The 22,158-nt window shown below is 37.7% G+C and overlaps 1 protein-coding gene across 4 annotated transcripts in view; it reads right to left on the bottom strand.

Moving 5' to 3' along the window:
- FAM126B (family with sequence similarity 126 member B) overlaps positions 1-22,158 on the bottom strand; it is an 85,347-nt gene that overhangs the window by 42,807 nt on the left and 20,382 nt on the right. For 3 of the 4 annotated variants that reach the window (XM_010375489.2, XM_010375488.2, XM_030916340.1), the window contains exons 2-4: positions 20,702-20,799; positions 4,576-4,656; positions 3,465-3,566 (exon numbers count right to left, since the gene is read on the bottom strand). In XM_010375489.2, the coding sequence (XP_010373791.1) occupies positions 3,465-3,566; positions 4,576-4,626 (153 nt within the window). In that variant the 5' untranslated portion in view covers positions 4,627-4,656; positions 20,702-20,799. Of the gene's footprint in view, positions 1-2,699; positions 2,756-3,464; positions 3,567-4,575; positions 4,657-20,701; positions 20,800-22,158 lie in introns of all 4 variants that reach the window. The other variant, XM_030916341.1, reaches the window with a different exon arrangement.

The following is a 22,158-nucleotide window of genomic DNA, read 5'->3' on the forward strand; positions in this document are numbered from 1 at the left end:
ACCAACATTATTACTCTGTTTTTTTTTTTTTTTTTTTTAAGCGAATGGGGGGTAGATGTTGGCAATCCGGTAACTTTTAATCAGATACTACTACAAAGTAAGACTGTTAAAAATTTGCTGGTCAGGCACAGTAGCTCACGCCTGTAATCCCGGCAATTTGGGAGGCCAAGGCAGGCTGATGGCTTGAGCCCAGGAGTTTCAGACCAGCCTGTGCAATGTGGCAAAACCTTATCTCTACAAAAAATACAAAAATTAGCCAGGTGTGGTGGCACACGCCTGGGTAATCCTAGCTATTTTGGGGGGGCTGAGGCAGAAGAATTGCTTGAGCCCAGGAGGTTCAGGCTATAGTGAGCTGTGTTCAAGTCACTGCACTCCAGCCTGGGTGACAAAGTGAGGCCCTGTCTTAAAAAAAAGAAAAAGAAAAATTGCCAATGCTATGTGTTAAAATCTTTAATTGTGGCCAGGCTCAACAGCTCATGCCTGTAGTCCCAGCACTTTGGGAGGCCAAGGTGGGAGGATCGCTTGAGCCCAGGCGTTCAAGGCTAGCCTTGGTAACAAGTGAGACTCTGTCTTTAGAAAATAAAAAATAAAATTAGCAGGGTGTGGTAGCATGTGCCCATAGCTAATTGAGAAGCTGAGTTTGGAGGATCACGAGTCCAGGAGTTTGAAGTTACAGTGAGCTATAATACTGTCACTGTACTCCAGCATGGAAGAGAGAGTAAGACCCTGGCTCAGAAAAAAACAAAAAAACAACAAAAAAACTTTAACTTGAAGCGTATGTCTCATAGCACCATGTTCTCAAATTCTTAATATAAATGATTCTGACCTCCCTTAAATGGCACCACCACCCACATCAAAAAGTATTAAAAATCATTATCCTTGGGTTAGAAAAAATCATAACCGACACCTTTCCCAAATTTAGCAAACACTGTTTTGACATGATAATTGCTAAGAGACATGCTATTTGATGAACACACCGAGAGTATTTTGATGGAATAATGAAGATGAAGCCTAACTTGAGTGGGTTAAAGAATGTGAGGTGAAGAAAAGGAGACAAGTAGACAGAGGCTATGAATAAGCAATATTTTATGAAGTTCATCTGTGAATAGGGACAGAGAAATGGGGTAGATAATAGGAGGTAAGCTCAAATAAAGTTTTTAAAAAATAGAATAAGGTTGTTTATCATATTCCACTCATCAGGGAAAGAAAAAAAGATCAGTGATGGAAGACAGAAGGAATAATTGCAGGACCCGAGTCCTTAAGGTAGCTAGAGAAGATAGGATCCAGGCCTAAGTAGAAGAGATGGCTTTTGATACAACCTGAGATACTTCAACCACTAAACACCAGAAAAGGCAAGAGAGTGCTGTAGAGTAGTAGATTTGAATCAGAAAATATGAAAGTTTCCAAATATTTTTTCTTTTTTTTGAGATGGAGTCTCACTTTGTCACCAGGCTGGAGTGCAGTGGTGCAATCTCGGCTCACTGCAACCTCCACCTCCCAAGTTCAAGCGATTCTGCTGTCTCAGCCTCCCAAGTAACTGGGACTACAGGCACGCACCACCACACCCAGCTAATTTTTGGTATTTTTAGTAGAGACAGGGTTTCATCACGTTGGCCAGGATGGTCTTGATTTCTTGACCTTATGATCCACCCCCACCCTGACTCCCAAAGTGCTGAGATTACAGGCGTAAGCCACTGCACCGGCAACTATTGTAAGTTCTAATTCATATTAAATATGGCACATGACAATTTTCTAAAATAATTTCTTGTAACCTAAATAGTACATTTGTTTCTTTCAGAATATAACAAAATCAGAATTAAAAGGGACCTCCTTCTATGACTAAAGTCCAGAATTGTTCTGAAATTCTATCAAATTTATCATTCTGTTTTTCTGAAGTCTGAACACATGGTTAGAGCCTTCTAACCTGACAGGAGACAGGAGAGAAACTCAAACCTCCTCTAGCAACTGGTTGATTATAATGAATGCTGGATCTTGAGCTCACATCCCTCGAGTTGTAATTTTTCCATTTCTAGCCATGAGAGCCCCAAAGTCCCACACATTAATATTATGAAATATGACAACAGAAAGTAATGAGAATAGTTTTTTTAATGTAAAAGCTTCCAAAGTATTATACAAAGAAATAGGAAAAGGTTACTTCTTATACACTTCTGAGCCCTAATGAAAATGTCATTTTAGAATCTCATTTTGTACTTCACTGTTCTTCCAATCAATATTATTCTATGTTTGTTATGTACATGATAAAATACTAGATTGTAGAGAAGTTACAAATATAGAATATCTGACCACTGCCCATGAAGAGCTTACAATCTAAAGAGAAAGCATTAAAACAAATACATTTTAATAAGCAAAGCTTAAATGTTAAAATAGCGCAAAACAAGGGGTAGGGAATACACACATTCATTATTCAAACAAAGAATTCTGAAAACTCTTGACCATATGGATATGCATATACGTACATTACGCATACCCAGAGTTATAAAACATTCAGAAATACACTGCAAGAGAAAAAGCAAATGAATCCTGCAATTGCTGCTACAAATAGCAACATATGCAAGTCTAACTGAGAGCCAATCGCAATTTAGGAGACAGGAAAGAAGGAGGTCAATAAGCAAGCTTTTAGTGATAGGACAAAAATGAAGATGCACTTTAAGTTAAGCTGCTGGTTAGGAGGGGATTACCTGAACTTCTTCAAACTCACTCCAGTACACAGCAGAGGCACTCTTGGAGGCTGTATCTGGGAAGATAAGAAGCTACTTTCCTGTGTGTTCCTTTCATTTTCATTTTAAGCATACATGAATCCAGTGGTGATAAAACTGTATGTCACACTACTGTGTTAATGGAAAGATAATGTGTGTATTTTGCACAAGTTAACATACAGACTCAATAACTGCACTTTTTCCTTCTGTCACAAGGTTAAATAATACAAAACTCTTATTCTAAGTTTATCGATCTTGACTACTTAGACTAAAAAGTGCTTCCTCTGATCCTTTTCAAGCTAAATTGACTAGCAGCATCATTTTATGTTATCAGTTTGATTTTAGAGTGATTATACCTAGTTATATATTATCAGAAAAATAACTGTAAAAATACTTAAGATAAATAAAGCTGGATCAGTATACAGTTAAAATATGGCTTCCAGAGCAGGAAACATTCCAGAATAGGCAACAGAAAAGTTTCAAATAAATAATCCACTGAGATGATGGTCACTAAAATCAACAATCAGAACATACTGCACACTCAACAGGAAAAAATTTGACCAAAACATTTCAAAATATGGAAAGGCAGGGAACAGGGAAAGCCAAAGCAACTATCAGAATGAAAAACAGCAGAAAGAAAATTTTCCAGATTCACAAGGAGAGAAAACTATAAAACTTAAATTTACATGTTTTGGTAAACATATTTCATTTCACTATGTAGAAATTATTTTTCTTGAGCTCTCCTACCTCATTATTCGAATCCTGAATAACTTTATAGAGGGCTGGTACAAGTGTTTTTTTCCGGTGTAAAGTTGCTGCATAACTGGTGATCTGAGTGTCAGGTAATGCCTAAAAGAAACCACCAAAGGAAAACAAAAGTGAACATTTGAGAAGTGAGGAACTTTATTTTACACAAGTAGTTCTTGAACAGATTTATGACAAACTCAAGTAAGAAAAGTAAAAATAATTAATATAAAGAAATAGGCTGGGCACAGTGGCTTATGCCTGGAATCCCAGCAGTTTGGGAGGTCAAGGCGAGCGTATCACTTATGGTCAGGAGTTCAAGACCAGCCTGGCTAACATGGTGAAACCTGTCTCTACTAAAAATACCAAAAATTAGCCAGGCGTGGTGGTGGGCTCCTGTAATCCCAGCTATTCAGGAGGTTGAGGCAGAAGAATCGCTTGAACCTGGGAGGTGGAGGCTGCAGTGAGCCGAGATAGCGCCACTGCACCCCAGCCTAGGTGACAGAGTGAGACTCCATCTCAAAAAAAAAAAAAAGAAAGAAAGAACCATCAGAGTGCAAACAAATTAAGTTAGGATGTTATAGTATAGAATTCTTCTAACTACTCAACCATAAATACTGATTAGAAATCACACATTATACCAAGATTTCCTGAAATGGGCCATCCTAAATTAATCTCATCTTTTAAAAAATGTAGGATGTTTCAATTCTTGCATTTATGTTTTGCCAAAACATTTATAATTCCACAGTATTCATAAATTACATAGTTTTCCATCAAGACTATTTGACTTTTAATTACAGGATAGAAAAACGTAGGCGCAAATCCTATTTTTGTGCCTTATTAAAGCTTGGTGGATCTTCTCTTTTACTGAATATATTTTAAAATAGCGTCTCATCAATCTTAACAACTATTTTCATTTTTACATATCACCTTCTAGCCATTATTCATATTAGTACCATTTTTAAGAACTGCAATTACAGAAGCACGTTATTTTGTATTTTGTCATTTTCACTTCCTACCATATTTTTATACGTTTCTCCATAGAGCACATACTCACTGTTTGAATTAGAAATACAGAATAATATAATACATTCTGATCTCCAATCCAATTTACCTTGAATTCTGATAACCATTCTTCCACCACACAACGGTCAGTTCCCAGCATTTTCTTTTACCTTCTAATCCTCTTTTATCTCTAAAAGAAAAAAGCATTGAAGCTGAGGACAGTAGTACTTATAGAAACAACTAGAAATAAATGATATGTGCCTTTCACCAAGGGAAATTAATCTAGTATACATTTTAGATAAAGTGACTTGTTTTAGTTTGAAGCACAATTAAAAGAAAATTTCCAGAAGTAAGTTCTAGCTGGGCGTGGTGGCTCACACCTGAATCTCAACACTTTGGGAAGCCGAGGTAGGAGAATCACTTGAGCTCAGAGTTCAACACCAGCCTGGCAACACAGTGAGACCTTGTCTCCACTAAAAATCAAGAAAATTAGCCAGGTGTGGTGGTGTGCACATCCAATCCTAGTTACTTGGTATGAAAAGGTCAGAGGATAACTTGACCACAGGAGATAGAGGCTGCAGTGAGCTACGATCATGCCACTGCATTCCAGCCTGGGCGACAGGGCCAGACTCTGCCTCAAAAATAAAGTAAAAGTTAAGTTTTATGTTTAATGATACATTTGAAACCTATTATCCTAATGCTTTCATATTTTCTCCAGCAAATTATACTTCAAAGTGGCAAAGATAAGTGTCCTGAGTAAAATCAAGTTGCACATTATCCAGACAAATGCACTGTCTACAGTTTTATCAAATACATAACCAGAATAAGCTACATATCATAAAACGAACCGAGAGAGTATAAATGACAAAGCCAGATAAACCAGAAAGCAAAGGTTACATATTCAGCAAACTGATTATAAACATATATGCACCATACAAAATAAGGCCTCTGAAGAAAATAGATCCATAAATCTTCTAAAATGGAGAAAAAGCTGGGCACAGTGGCTCATGCCTATAATCCCAGCACTTTTGGAGGCTGACACAGGACTGAGCCCAAGGGTTCCAGACCAGCCTGGGCAACATGGTGAGACCCCATCTCTACAAAAAATAAAAAAAAAAAACTTAGTCAGGTAGAGTGGTGTGCACCTGTAGTCTCAGCTACTCAGGAGACTGAGGCAGGAGGATCCCTTGAGCCCAGGAGGTCAAGGCTACAGTGAGCCATGTTCACGCCACTGCACTCTAGCCTAGGCAATAGAGTGAGACCCTGTCTCAAAAATAAATTAATAAATAAATGAACTGGAAAAATGCCCAAGTAGAAAAAGCAGGCCGGGCGCGGTGGCTCAAGCCTGTAATCTCAGCACTTTGGGAGGCTGAGACGGGCGGATCACGAGGTCAGGAGATCGAGACCATCCTGGCTAACATGGTGAAACCCTGTCTCTACTAAAAATACAAAAAACTAGCCGGGCGAGGTGGCGGGTGCCTGTAGTCCCAGCTACTTGGGAGGCTGAGGCAGGAGAATGGCGTGAACCCGGGAGGCGGAGCTTGCAGTAAGCCAAGATTGCGCCACTGCACTCCAGTCTGGGCGACAGAGCGAGACTCCGCCTCAAAAAAAAAAAAAAAAAGAAAGAAAGAAAGAAGAAGCAAGCTGTAGGATGTAAACTGTAATTCCATTTAAATACCAAGGGAGTCACCCCTGGAAGTTTATCAGCACCCAAGTAGGCAGCTGCCGAAAAAGCTAAAAAGGGATTCAGTAAGAATTGATTGATTCATTCCATAAGTAATTCTTAAGCATTAACTATATGGCAGCCATTATGCTAGGATCTGGAAATAGAATAATAAACAAATCCAGATGTACACCCACTTTAATGAACCACTTATCTAGTGGAGGAGACCAAACATATTTTTGCAAAGAGATGAAGGGTAAGACAGAAAGAAAGAAAGACACACAAAAGTATAAAACAAAGGAGCCAAATATTGACTAAGGAATCAAAAGAGCTTCTCTGAGGTACTGCTTAAGTTGAGATATCAAGGATCCATAGAGTTAAGGGGAGTAGAAAGAGAACATTCCAGGAAGAGGAAACCACTTATACAAAAGGTCCTGTGGCAAGAAAAAGCACAGAAAGTTATAGAATCTAAAAGAAGATCCAAGTGGTTTGGAGTACAGAGCACAAAGGGCAAGAACTGAGGGTGGACAGGCAGGCATGGTCTGATCGTATAGGAAGTTTGAAGGCCAGGAATGGTGACTCACACCTGCAGTCCTAGCACTTTGGGAGGCTGAGGTGAGAGGATTGCTTGAGGCCAGAAGCTTGAGACCAGCCTGGGAAACACAGCATGAGACTCCCATCTCTACAAAAAAATTTTTTAAAACTACCTGGATTTGCTAACATCATAATGTTAGGATCAGATTCATACATAACAATATTAACCTTAAATGTAAATGGGCTAAATGCCCCAATTAAAAGACAAAGACTGGCAAATTGGATAACAAGTTAAGACCCATAAGTATGCTGTATTCAGGAGACCCATCTCACATGCAAAGACACACATAGGCTCAAAGTAAAGGGATGGAGGAAGATCTACCAAGCAAATGGAAATCAAAAAAAAGCAGGGATTGCAACCCTACCTCCTGATAAAACAGACTTTAAACCAACAGAGATCAAAAGAGACAAAGAAGGCCATTACATGATGGTAAAGGGATCAATGCAACAAGAAGAGCTAACTATCCTAAATACATAGGTACCCAATATAGGAGCAACCAGATTCATAAAGCAAGTCCTTAGAGACCTACAAAGAGACTTAGACTCCCACACAATAATAATGGGAGACTTTAACACTCCACTGTCAATATTAGACAGAACAACAAGACAGAAGGTTAACAAGGATATCCAGGACTTGAACTCAGCTCTGCACCAAGCAGACCTAATAAGACATCTACAGAACTCTCCACCCCAAGTCAACAGAATATACATTCTTCTCAGCACCACATTGCACTTATTCCAAAATTGACCACATAGTTGGAAGTAAAGCACTCCCTCCTCAGCAAATGTAAAAGAACACAAATTATAACAAACTATCTCTCAGACCACAGTGCAATCAAATTAAATTCAGGATTAAGAAACTCACTCAAAACCACACAACTACACGGAAACTGAACAACCTGCTCCTGAATGACCACTGGGTAGATAACGAAATGAAGGCAGAAATAAACATGTTCTTTGAAACCAATGAGAAGAAAGACACAACATATCAGAATCTCTGGGACACATTTAAAGTAGTGTGTAGAGGGAAATTTATAGCACTAAATGCCCACAAGAGAAAGCAGAAAAAATCTAAAATCGACACCCTAACATCACAATTAAAAGAACTAGAGAAGCAAGAGCAAACAAATTCAAAAGCTTGCAGAAGGCAAGAAACAACTAAGATCAGAGCAGAACTGAAGGAGACAGAGACGCAAAAAAAACCTTCAAAAAAATCCATGAATCCAGGAGCTGGTTTTTTGAAAAGACCAACAAAATTGATAGACTGCTAGCAAGACTAATAAAGAAAAAAGAGAGAAGAATCAAATAGATGCAATAAAAAATGATAAAGGGGATATCACCACCGATCCCACAGAAATACAAACTACCATCAGAGAATACTATAAACACCTCTACGCAAATAAACTAGAAAATCTAGAAGAAATGGGTAAATTTCAGGACACATACACCCTGCCAAGACTAAACCAGGAAGAAGTTGAATCACTGAATAGACCAATAACAGGCTTTGAAACTGAGGCAATAATTAATAGCCTACCAACCAAAAAAAGTCCAGGACTAGATGGATTCACAGCTGAATTCTACCAGAGGTACAAAGAGGAGCTGGTACCACTCCTTCTGAAACTATTCCGATCAACAGAAAAAGAGGGAATCCTCCCTAACTCATTTTATGAGGCCAGCAGCATCCTGATACCAAACCCTGGCAGAGACACAAGTAAAAAAGAGAATTTTAGACCAACATCCCTGACGAACATCGATGTAAAAATCCTCAATAAAATACTGGCAAACTGAATCCAGCAGCACATCAAAAATTTTATCCACCAAGATCAAATCGGCTTCATTCCTGGGATGCAAGGCTGGTTCAACATACGCAAATCAATAAACGTAAACCATCACATAAACAGAACAAAGACAAAAACCACATGATTATCTCAAAAGATGCAGAAAAGGCCTTCAACAAAATTCAACAGTCCTTCATGCTAAAAACTGTCAATAAACTAAGTATTGATGGAATGTATCTCAAAATAATAAAAGCTATTTATGACAAACCCACAGCCAATATCATACTGTATGGGCAAAAACTGGAAGCATTCCCTTTGAAAACTGGCACAAGACAGGGATGCCCTCTCTCACCACTCCTATTCAACATAGTGTTGGAAGTTCTGGCCAGGGCAATCAGGCAAGAGAAAGAAATAAAGGGTATTCAGTTAGGAAAAGAGGGAGTCAAATTGTCCCTGTTTGCAGATGACATGATTGTATATTTAGAAAACACCATTGTCTCAGCCCAAAATCTCCTTAAGCTGATAAGCAACTACAGCAAAGTCTCAGGAGACAAAACCAACATGCAAAAATCCTAAGCATTCCTATACACCAATAACAGACAAACAGAGAGCCAAATTATGAGTGAACTACCATTCACAATTGCTACAAACAGAATAAAATGCCTAGGAATCCAACTTACAAGGGATGTGAAGGACCTCTTCAAGGAGAACTACAAACCACTGTCCAACAAAATAAAAGAGGGCACAAACAAATGGAAAAACATTCCATGTTCATGGATAGGAAGAATCAGTATCATGAAAATGGCCATACTACCCAAGGTAATTCATAGATTCAATGCCATCCCCATCAAGCTACCAATGACTTTCTTCACAGAATTGGAAAAAAACTACTTTAAAGTTCATATGGAACCAAAAAAGAGACCGCATTGCCAAGACAATCCTAAGCCAAAAGAACAAAGCTGGAGGCATCACGCTACCTGACTTCAAACTATACTACAAGGATGCAGTAACCAAAACAGCATGGTACTGGTACCAAAGCAGAGATATAGACCAATGGAACAGAAAAGAGGCCTCAGAAATAACACCACACATCTACAACCGTCTGATCTTTGACAAACCTGACAAAAACAAGAAATGGGGAACGAATTCCCTATTTAATAAATGATGCGGGGAAATCTGGCTAGCCAAATGTAGAAAGCTGAAACTGGATCCCTTCCTTACACCTTATACAAAAATTAATTCAAGATGGATTAAAGACTTAAACGTTAGACCTAAAACCATAAAAACCCTAGAAGAAAACCTAGGCATTACCATTCAGGACATAGGCATGGGCAAGGACTTCATGACTAAAACACCAAAAGCAATGGCAACAAAAGCCAAAATTGACAAATGGGATCTAATTAAACTAAAGAGCTTCTGCACAGAAAAAGAAACTACCATCAGAGTGAACAGGCAGCCTACAGAATGGGAGAAAATTGTTGCAATCTACCCATCAGACAAAGGGCTAATATTCAGAATCTAAAAAGAACTTAAACAAATTTACAAGAAAAAATCAAACAACCCCATCAAAAAGTGGGCAAAGGACGTGAACAGACACTTCTCAAAAGAAGACATTTATGCAGCCAAAAGACACATGAAAAAATGCTCATCATCACTGGTCATCAGAGAAGTGCAAATCAAAACCACAATGAGATAGCATCTCACACCAGTTACAATGGTGATCATTAGAAAGTCAGGAAACAACAGATGCTGGAGAAATAGGAACGCTTTTACACTACTGGTAGGAGTGTAAACTACTTCAACCATTGTGGAAGACAGTGTGGTGATTCCTCAAGGATCTAGAACTAGAAATACCATATGACCCAGTGGTCCCATTACTGAGTATATACCCAAAAGATTACAAATCATGCTACTATAAAGACACATGCACACGTATGTTAATTGCAGCACTATTCACAATAGCAAACAGCTGGAACCAACCCAAATGTCCATCAATGATAGACTGGATTAAAAATACGTGGCACATATACACCATGGAATACTATGCAGCCATAAAAAAGGATGAGTTCATGTCCTTTGTAGAGACAAAGATGCAGCTGGAAACCATCATTCTGAGCAAACTATCAAGAGGACGGGGCCGGGCACGGTGGCTCAAGCCTGTAATCCCAGCACTTTGGGAGGCCGAGACGGGTGGATCACGAGGTCAGGAGATCAAGACCATCCTGGCTAACACAGTGAAACCCTGTCTCTACTAAAAAATACAAAAAAAAACTAGCCGGGCGAGGTGGCGGGCGCCTGTAGTCCCAGCTACTCCCGAGGCTGAGGCAGGAGAATGGCCTGAACCTGGGAGGCGGAGCTTTCAGTGAGCTGAGATCCAGCCACTGCACTCCAGCCCGGGAGAAAGAGCGAGACTCCGTCTCAAAAAAAAAAAAAAAAAGAGGACGGAAAACCAAACACCACATGTTCTCATTCATAGGTGGGACTTGAACAATGACAAGACTTGGACACAGGGCGAGGAACATCACATACCGGGGCCTGTCATGAGGTGAGGGGAGCGGGAAGGGATAGCATTAGGAGAAATACCTAATGTAAATGAGGAGTTAATGGGTGCAGCAAACCAACGTGGCACATATATACCTATGTAAAAAACCTGCACGTTGTGCACATGTACCCTAGACCTTAAAGTACATATAAAAAATATTAGCTGGATGTAGTCATGCACACCTGTAGTCCTAGCTACTAAGGAGGCTGAGGTGGGAGGAATGCTTGATCTCAAGAGTTCAAGGCTGCAGTGAGCTATGACCATGCCAGTGTACTCCAGTCTGAGCAACACAGTGAGACCCTGTCTCAAAAAAAAAAAAAAAGTTCAGAAATTTCGTTGTAGTGGTGACAAAAAGGACATACTTCCCAAAATACACAAAATTGGAACCTTAAACAACTCCCTTATCTTTATTGCTAGTTATTAAATTACTGACCTTTGTTTTTTTTACTGGAAAAATAAAAGGCCATACCTGCTCTGTATCTCAACTATTACCTCTATAGTTTTACAAAAATATCTAGCTATAAATACATATTTAGTTGACATTAAATTTTTAAATAATTTTAAAATATCATAGATGCCTGTAAAAAAAAAAAAAAATGGAACTTAGCCCAACCACCTATTCCATCCACAAACACTGTCAACCATTCTTCCAGATCTGTATTTATATATATATTTATAACATATATGTATGTAAATATATGTTATTTAAATAGTCATGTGTTCACATCATATATAGTGTTCTACAGTGTGCTTTTTACATTTGTTAAAAATATATCACCGGGCACGATTGCTCACGCCTGTAATCCCAGCACTTTGGGAGGCCAAGGTGGGTGGATCACGAGGTCAGGAGATTGAGACCATCCTGGCTAACATGGTGAAACCCCATCTCTACTAAAAATACAAAAAATTAGCTGGGCGTGGTGGCAGGTGCCTGTAGTCCCAGCTATTCGTGAGGCTGAGGCAAGAGAATGGCGTGAACCCAGGAGGCGTATGTTGCAGTGAGCCAAGATCGCACCACTGCACTCCAGCCTGGGCGACAGAGAGAGACTCCATCTCAAAAAAAAATAATAAATAAATAAATATAAAGATTTAGATGTTAGACCTAAAACCATAAAAACCCTGGAAGAAAACCTAGGCAATACCATTCAGGATATAGGCATGGGTAAGGAATTCATGACTAAAACACCAAAAGCAATGGCAACAAAAGTCAAAATTGACAAATGGGATCTAATTAAACTAAAGAGCTTCTGCACAGCAAAAGAAACTACCATCTGAGTGAACAGCCAGCCTAGAGAATGGTTATATTGGATATATATATACACACACACACACATATATATATTCTAGAACTTTTTTTTTTTTTTTTTTTTTGAGTTGGAGTCTCACCCTATCGCCCAGACTGAAGCACAGCAGCAAGATCCCGACTCACTACATCCTCCGACTCCTGGGTTCAAGGGATTCTCCTGCCTCAACCTCGTGAGTAGCTGGGATTACAGATGTGCGCCACCAAACCCAGCTAATTTTTGTATTTTCAGTAGAGATGGGATTTCACCACGTTGGCCAGTCTAGTCTCAAACTCCTGACCTCAGGTGATCTGCCTACATTGGCCTCCTAAAGTGCTGGGATTAGAGGTGTGAGTCACTGTGCCCAGCTTATCTCATTCTTTTTAACAGCCACAGAACTGTAAGCACAAACCTTACCTGTTCAATAACTTACTGATGGACACGGACTGTTTTCAATTTTCTTATATTACCAAAAACTTGTTGCAATCAACACCCTTGTACATATTTGTGCATTTGTGTTGTTCTCTTCCATAGTATAAATTCTAAAAATTGTACTTGAAAATTTAAGGTTATAAGATATAAACATTATTGATAGCATATTCAAATCTACTCTCAAAACTGTAATTTTTCAGATTTTTAAGAAGCATATGGCTGTTACGTGTACAGAATAATTTCTTCCTGCTCTGTTTATAAAGCTACTACCATAGCATAGAAACCTCAATTAATCTAAATAAAAAACCATCAGTTTGACTGCATGTATTAATATATAAGACTTTTAAAACTAGCACAATGAAAATTGGAATCAGAATACCCTATAACAAAAAAGAAATCACAATATATATTACTGTATTTTAAAAATCAGCCAGGCATGGTGACTCATACCTATAACCCCAGCATTTTGGGAGGCCAACGCAGGCAGATCACCTGAGGTTGGAAGTTCGAGACCAGCCTCACCAACATGGAGAAACCCCATCTCTACTAAAAATACAAAATTAAATAGGTGTGGTGGCGCATGCTTGTAATCCCAGCTACTTGGGATGCTGAGGCAGAAGAATCACTTCAACCTGGGGAGCAGAGGTTGTGGTGAGCCAAGATAGTGCTATTGCACTCTAGCATGGGCAACAAGAGCAAAACTTTGTCTCAAACAAAAAAAAAAAAAAAAAAAATCACCTTGCTTGCTTAGTTAAGGCTTCACTCTTCTAAAATTAAAAACCACATTCATGGTTTACTCTTTAAACAATCTGGAAGTTATTTTAGAATATGATATGAGATTAAAATCTAACAATTTTTTCTTCCAATTGTTCTAATACATTGTTTGTATGCCTTTTCTTGTTTCTGTTTTTGCAGAGACTTGAAATACTACTAAAGTCTTACATATATTTGAAACTATTTCCCAGCTACATTTCCCACTAGTTTTGCACAAGGACTGCAATCATTTATTTACTATCATTTTATTTTATTTTATTTTATTTTATTTTATTTTATTTTATTTTATTTATTTTTTGAGACAGAGTCTTACTCTGTTGCCCAGGCTGGAATATAGTGGCACGATCTCGGCTCATTGCAACCTCCACCTCCCGGGTTCAAGCGATTCTCCTGCCTCAGCCTTCCGAGTATCTGGGTTACAGGTGTGTGCCACCATGCCCAGCTAATTTTTTGTATTTTTGGTAGAGATGGGGTTTCACCATGTTGCCCAAGCTGGTCTCAAACTCCTGGCTTCAAGTGATCAATCCGCCTTATCCTAATTCATTTTTTCTAAAAATATATTTCATCATTATTGCCTGCCTTATTCTTGCACATGAATATTAGACTTTTGATAATAAATTCCTTCCCCACATCCTATCCTCAGGAGAATGTATAAATTAATTCCAAATGACATCTTCACAATACTGAGTTATTCCACAGAGGAGCATAGCACTGCTCTTTCTTAAAAATCCTCTATGTCTTAGTATAAATTTTGTATTTTCTTCATGGAGGTCAACACAATTTCCAATTAATTCTTAGGTGATTTTTATATTTTGATGCAATTACGATTGGGATTCACTTCCATTATCTTTTCTAACTAGTTATTGTTACACAAAAATTATGAAAACATTATTTTTTTAGAGACAGGTCTCTGTCACCTTGGCTGGACTGCAGTGGTGCAATCATAGCTCACTGTAGTCTCAAACTCCTTGGCTCAAGCGATCCTCCCGCCTCAGCCTCCTGAGTAGCTGAGATTATACACATATACCACCACACCTGGCTAATTTTTTATAGTTTTGTTTTTTGTAGAGACAGGGTCTCACTATGTTGTCCAGGCTACAAAAACATTTTTTAAACATCAAAATTAAAAGCTTTTTAGATAATTATAATCATTTAAAACACTGAAAATGGTTTAAATCAAGATGTCTGTGTTTTAGGAGAAATGTATAAACCAGTCATCTTTTAGCTAACTACAAGGAATTTTTTTTTTTAAGGTATACTACTACTTTACTGAAAAGGGCAAGAAAAAAACTACAATTAATCAATTTTTTTTTTTTCAAATGTTCTCTAAAGAACATAAACTGCCTTTAGAAGTCAAAAAGAAAGATTTTTTGTGTGTGTGTGAGATGAGATCTGTCTCCCAGCCTGGAGTACAGTGACACAATCAGGGCTCACTGCAGCCTCACAGCCTTGACCTTCCAGGCTCAAGCAATCTTCACACCTCAGCCCCCTAAGTAGCTGGTACTATGCATGTGCCACCATGCTTGGCTATTTTATTTTATTTTTTGAGAGGGAGTCTTGCTCTGTCGCCCAGGCTAGAGTGTAGTCGTGCAATCTTGGCTCACTGCAAGCTCCGCCTCCCGGGTTCGCACCATTCTCCTGCCTCAGCCTCCTAAGCAGCTGGGACTACAGGCGCCCATCACCATGCCCAGCTAATTTGTTTTGTATTTTTAGTAGAGACGGTGTTTCACCGTGTTAGCCAGGATGGTCTCGATCTCCTGACCTCGTGAGCCGCCCGCTTCGGCCTCCCAAAGTGCTGGAATTACAGGTGTAAGCCACCACGCCCGGGCTAATTTTTTTTATTGTATAGAGAAAGGGTTTTCCTATGTTGCCCAGACTGGTTTCACTTCTGGGCTCAAGCAATCTTTCCATTTCAGCCTCTCAAAGTGCTGAAATTACAAACATTAGCTACTGCACCCAGCCAAGCCAAACACTTTTTAAAAAGCAACACAAATCTTTTGATATGTACTTTTATCAGAATCCCTGTCTGATATAGGATCCAGAATATTTATTTTGGAAAAGCCCCCCCAAGTAATCCTGATGACCATCCTCTGGTTTTAAAAAAACAAAAACAAAAAAAGTATCATCTCCAGGCCAAATTACTATTTTAAATTCCTATTTGATCTTTCCTATAACCACAAATTCAGCACATTAAACCTCTATTGTTTCCACCCATACCATTTAAAAAATGACTAAAAATGAAATACCTTTAAATAGAGAAATATAGTGGTATTAATAATAATTATAATCATAACACATCATATTTCCCAACTCTATAAAACTACTACTAGTTTTAAGACAGTAATTTAGTAAGTACTTTAAAAGAAAATACAAAATAATATTTTATGAAAAAGAAAACAAAAAGCTTAACTAAGACAAGAGTATAAGGTCCCTCATATAATCACATGCCACTTTTTAAAACTTACCCTTTATGTTTCTGGCCACCTTTGGTCTTTGTACCTGCCACCTGGCATTCTCTCCCAGCTCTGTACATGGCTGGAGCAGACTCAGTTCATGTATTACCTCCTTAGAGAATCTTTCCCTATATACTTTAATCAGCTACCCCTACCTTCCTCCTCCCTCCAACCTCATTACTCTGCCCATTTTCTTCATAGCATTTAGCACAATCTGTAATTATCATTTATTTGTTTACTTAATGTCTGTCTTTTCTACTAAAATCCGTACTTTACAGAGACAGGCACTGTATCCCAAATGACAGGCATATAGCAGGCATTCAATCATCTGTTGATTTTGAGCACCTTCAGCACTGACAGTGTTATTTCTGGCCATAACAAAACTTGAGATTTCTGTTTTCTTAGTTAAACTTGGAAACTAACTAAGTTTAAAATAAGTTTAACTTAAACTTATTTTACTTGGAAAACTAAATACCAAATGGAAGTTAAATACCTTCTTCATGTATCGTCCAGAAATTTCTGACAAGTAGATGTTGTCCCAGATGCATGAATTAGTAACACCAACCTTGCCAATGTTTGATATAAGAGACTGAATGATTTGGCAATTTTGTTGTCTTTGAATTAACTGACATATGTCAGGCAATCTTCTACTGAGATAACTGTTCATTTCAAAGCTGTATCTTACAGTGATATATAGCAGACATTTTAAACAATTAGGGACACAAATCCAATTAATATTTCAACCCCATGTGGTGCCACTAATATCAACTGAAATAACTGAATAAAAGAATACACAAAGCTAAATTCTAGAAATACCAAGTATAAATGACTACTACTACTTCACAATTTACTTGGCTGGCTGCTGAAAAGTTTCTTCAGACAAGTCACACCTTGATTTCTAAAAATATCAAAATGTGGAAAAAATGTGTCTTAAAAGTGAGGAAATAAGTTACCAGTGAGCCTATTAAGTATAAACATGATACCAGGTGTTTCCTATATTTTATTTGATTTAATAACAGGTGGCAGAATTTAGTGGTGTACAGCACCAGTTCTCAGCTTTTTTTGGTTTCAGAATTTCTTTCACTAAAAATGTTCATTTATTAATTAATTTAAAAATAAGCCTATTACATGTTAACATTTTAAAGTGAAAATTACATTCTTCTAAAACAAAAGCAAATTCAGAATAGCGTTTTGATGTTGTTGTTCTTTTTTTTGTGAATCTCATAATTGGTTTTTTGTTTGTTCGTTTTTTAGAGACACAGTCTCTTGTTGCCCAGGCTGGAGTGCAGTGGCACAATCTCAGCTCACTGCAACCTCCACCTCCCGGATTCAAGCAATTCTCCTGCCTCAGCCTCCAAGTAGCTGGGATCACAGGCACGCACCACCATATCCAGCTAATTTTTTTATTTTTAGTAGAGATGGGGTTTCGCCATGTTGACCAGGCTGGTCTCAGACTCCTGAACTCCAGTGATCCCAAATCGCTGTGATTACAGGCGTGAGCCACCATGCCCAGCCTCATAACTGCTTCTGCATTCAATCTGTTGCAGAAAAACTTCACTGTATATTTATGACAGAATGACAGTGAAGATGGCAAATACTATCTTTATATTAATATGAAAAATAGTTTTGACCCCATGGACCCCTTTAAAGGATCCTGAGGATCACAGTTTGATCACAAACTCTGTAGCAAGGTTGCCTAAGGTTAAGGTCACTTATTAGCTATGTTTAAACCCTTGTACCCTCTTACTAGCTATACTCAAACCCTCTGTCCCTCATTTCTCTCATTTCAAAACTGGGAATAATAGTGGTACCTACTTCATATAGTTTTTGTATTCTTAGAACAGTTCTTATCACAAGATAAACATTACATAAGTGTTTGCTATAAGCATTATATAATCTTCATGATATTATGTACTATGAAGTAGCTTGTTATTCTCATCTAATAGATAAGAAAATTAAAGTGTAAATGGCTGTGTGACCTACACAAGGTAACACAGTTTAAGTGGCAGAACTCAGATTTGAATCTAATGCTATAATTTTGAAATCTATGATTGAAAAAGGCACTATGTAATCTGGCCCCTATCTTATGGTTCATACTACTCTCCCACAGCTTTCTATGTTCTGGCCATACTCTCCTTTCAATTTCTCTATAGCTTTACGTGCACCTTACCTCCAGCACATCTGTGCAGGCTGTTCCAGCCTGGAATGCTGTCCTGCTCCTGCTATTTAAGTGGCTGGCTCCTTCTGATCTTGTAAGTCTCAGCAGCCTTTCCGAACCACTTTACGTAAAGAGCAGCTCTTTTTCCATTCCCCAGTATTTTCCATTCCAACACAATCTTTATTTCCTGCCTAGAACTTTGCGTTTTGTAATTTGTTTATCAGACCTCATTACTTATTGATTATCCATCTCCCCACTGGATTGTAAATTCCAAGAGAACAGGGTACATTTCTGCATTGCTCACTACTATGCATTCAAAGCTAACAAACATACTATGATTTCTGGATGTAAGAGAGGTACTTAAAATAAAAAAATATATACATATATATAGTCAATGAACCATACTGTTTATATGTCCTCAGACAACTCATTTAAACCCTTTGGGCTTCAGTGCTTCAGTTTCCTACAATAGTTATTTTCTAACTCTAAAATCCTAAACATAGATTTTAGTATCTTCATTTGAAAAACAATAGTACTGGTTACAGAGAAATTCTGTAAACATATATTTTCCTTTTTTTTTTTTTTGAGACAGAGTCTTGCTCTGTCACCTAGGCTAGAGTGCAGTGGTGTGATCTCAGCTCACTGCAAGCTCCACCTCCCAGGTTCACGCCATTCTCCTGCCTCAGCCTCCTGAGTAGCCGGGACTACAGGCGCCCGCCACCAAGCCCTGGTAATTTTTTGTATTTTTAGTAGAGACAGGCTTTCACTGTGTTAGCCAGGATGATCTCAATCTCCTGACGTCATGATCCACCCGCCTCGGCCTCCCAAAGTGCTAAGATTACAGGTGTGAGCCATCCGCCTGGCCAAACATGTATTTTCTAACTACGCACAGCACTATTAGTACATAGAGATATCTACAGAGCACAGCTATAAATAGACTACAAGGTATCTTTTATTTTTTGAGATAGGGGTCTTGCTATCTTGCCCCAGCTGGTCTTGAACTCCTGGGCTCAAACAATCCTCCCACCTCAGCCTCCTGAATAGCTAGGATTACAGCATATGCTACGGTGCCTGGCCCTGCAAGCTTTCGGTTTATCTAATCATACAATATAAAATTCTGAAGATCATTTCTTCTACTGTATATTACATCTATCCCATCACCTGGTAAAAACTATACTTAAAAGAACTCAAGCTGATATTCCAGCATGCAGCTTAATTCAGATCCATACTGCCTTAGTTCCAGAATGTAAAACTAAGAGGCTATCACAGAAAATGACTATCTTTTTGATAACTATGACAATGACGACCTTTTTATTATTAATAGTACTACCATTATTTGGAGATGAGTTCTTGCTATGTTGCCCAGGCTGGTTTTGAACTCCTGGCCCCAAGCAATCCTCCCGCCTTGGGATTAGAGCTGGGATTACATGTGTGCACCACTGTACCAGAGATGGTAATGGCAACCTTTATTAGCAAGCCCTAACTACAACATAATGAACAAAATAATAAGCTGCTGGAATGTGATCTGAAGAAGGTAAAGAACTACTTGCCGGGAAGAAAACTCACAGTATTTGTCCAAGGTCTCTAAGTACAATAATATGTGTCCTTGGGAAAGTTACTTAACTAATCTCTGTCTTCAAATTCCTCACGTATAAAATGAGAATACGTACCTATAACAAAGGTTTATTTTTAAAGATTTAATAAATCAACACACGTAAGGTCTTACTTAGAACAGTGACTGTACAACATAAGTCTTCAATGGATGCTTGCTACTATTATTATTATAGAAATATTATCAATATAATCATTTAATTTTTGAACAATTTAGGAGGCATTTTTTTCCCGTAAAGTACAGAGATTATTCATCCATTCTTTCAACTAATATGCACTGTGAATACCAATTACATACTAGGTACCAAGTAAAATGTTAAAGATACAACAGTGAGCAAAACGAACTGTGGTAAGTGCTCTCAAAGGTTTCTTGTGGATCAAAATTATGGGATAAACCAAGCTATACAATTATCAGGACAACATATGAAATAGCCAGTGATGGTTTTGCTACTGCTAATTTTCAAACTTGATCAACAACTATGAAGATATTTCAAGGTGTAAGTCTAAAACTTAGGCATTTAAGACATACTGTTAGCATAATCACCAAATTTCCTAAGGAAAAGCCCAGAGTTGCACTGTCTAACATAGGAAGCTACTTGTGGCTACAGTGTCCTATATTGGACTGCAAAGATATAGAATATAGCCATCATCAAAGAAGTTCTATTGGATGGCATTGATCTAGATGTAGCCAGATAATACAGTTATGCTGAGTAAATTCAATTCTTCAATAAAGTTTAGATAACAGAAAGGTATTTTAAAAACACATTTATAAAAGGGAAAAACTTTCAAAAATAGAATTCAAAGGCAATAATTAACATGTCATTATGTTAAGTAAAACTGCTTAATAAATAGAAGCTATCCAGCAAAGGTTACCAAAAATGCTAACATGTCTAATGATATAGAAAATTTATTCTTTATCCTTTAAAAAGTTAAAGTCTTAATTTTACCTGTATTAAGATCAGTTTTCTAAAGGAGGAGGTGGCACAGGAATTCGGCAGAGTTCAAGTGGGGAATTCATTTGTTAAGAGTTAAATATTTTCCAGTTCTATAAAAAATACAAATAGAAAACTGAAATATTGAGGAAATAGTCTCAAGAATGTAATACAAAGAACAGTTTTGATAGGCATTTACAATATAGCTTATCTAATTTTAAGAAATAATTATAGATCCAAAAATTTCTGTAACAACTAGCATACTTGTATACCTTTATCAAACCTAATTAAAACGCATTATTTTGAAGACAGAAAGTCTGAATTTTAATTTCAAATTTGCCATTAATTATCTGTAAGACCTTGAGTAGATTACTTAAATTATCTCAAGCCTCACTTGCATTATCTGTAATATTAAGTCCCTTCCAGGCAAAAATTATATGACTCTTTTGAAACATGTTATAGTGATTTTTCTCTCTCTCTCATACACACACACACACAAAAACACACAATCATTTTAAAAATACCCTCATTAAAATCATAATATGCAGTATAAAACCAAGCTTAAATAATAAGTATCATAAGCTACAAAATTATTTTGGTTGAGTTTCACATAACTGAAAAACTTACCTTTTTTAGAAAAGAACACAAAAAATGCTATTATGCTGAATTTTTGGCAGTAAAACACATTAAAAGATTGTCAGAATCATTTTCAAATTGCTAAAATGGAGACTTTTCTTAGAAAGTAATAACTATTTTCATGTGTTTGCTGACTACATTATGCTCTCCTTTCTTTGATACAAAGAATACTGTGATAAAATTCTCTTCGAATTATATTAACTGAAGATGTGTCAGGATTCCCTACTCCACTATAGCAGCTGACACTTTACCTCATATACTGGGCTTTCACATGTGAGTTTTGTTTTATAAGAAGGTTCTGCAGTGGAGGGAAGAACTTGAACAGGATTAAGGAAGTATTTCTGGAAAGACACAAAAGAGACTGGTAGTACTTTAAGAAGGGGCACTTGATATCATGGAAATAGGGTGTACCTTGGGAATTTTGAACCACAACCACCAAGACAATTGCCAAAATTTTGAAGCAGTCTGTAGGCAGAATGGCTATGTGGGAAACCTCTACAGAGACAAATCTCCCATAGTCTTCCGGGGCCAAAGAGATAGATACTCAGTAGACTCTCAGTTTAAAAAGTAACAAACAAAAAGGCCAAATGATAAGAACAATGAGTTTTATTAAACTTTAAGACAACCCTAAAATAGCTCAATCCCTGTCTGGTTGAAGGTAATTAGGTCCTTACCAATTTGTGCAACAGAGAAAAATGTGATCCCTACTGGGAATACTGTATATAGCGCCTCTATGGTTCTTTCATATACAAAGTCTGGCACACGATTTAAAAATTACTAAAAATACAAAGGGATAAAAAAAAGACCAATAATTAGGAGAAAACTAGACAAGAGAA

Source organism: Rhinopithecus roxellana, chromosome 14 (genome assembly GCF_007565055.1).
Source record: "Rhinopithecus roxellana isolate Shanxi Qingling chromosome 14, ASM756505v1, whole genome shotgun sequence".
Taxonomy (NCBI): domain Eukaryota; kingdom Metazoa; phylum Chordata; class Mammalia; order Primates; family Cercopithecidae; genus Rhinopithecus; species Rhinopithecus roxellana.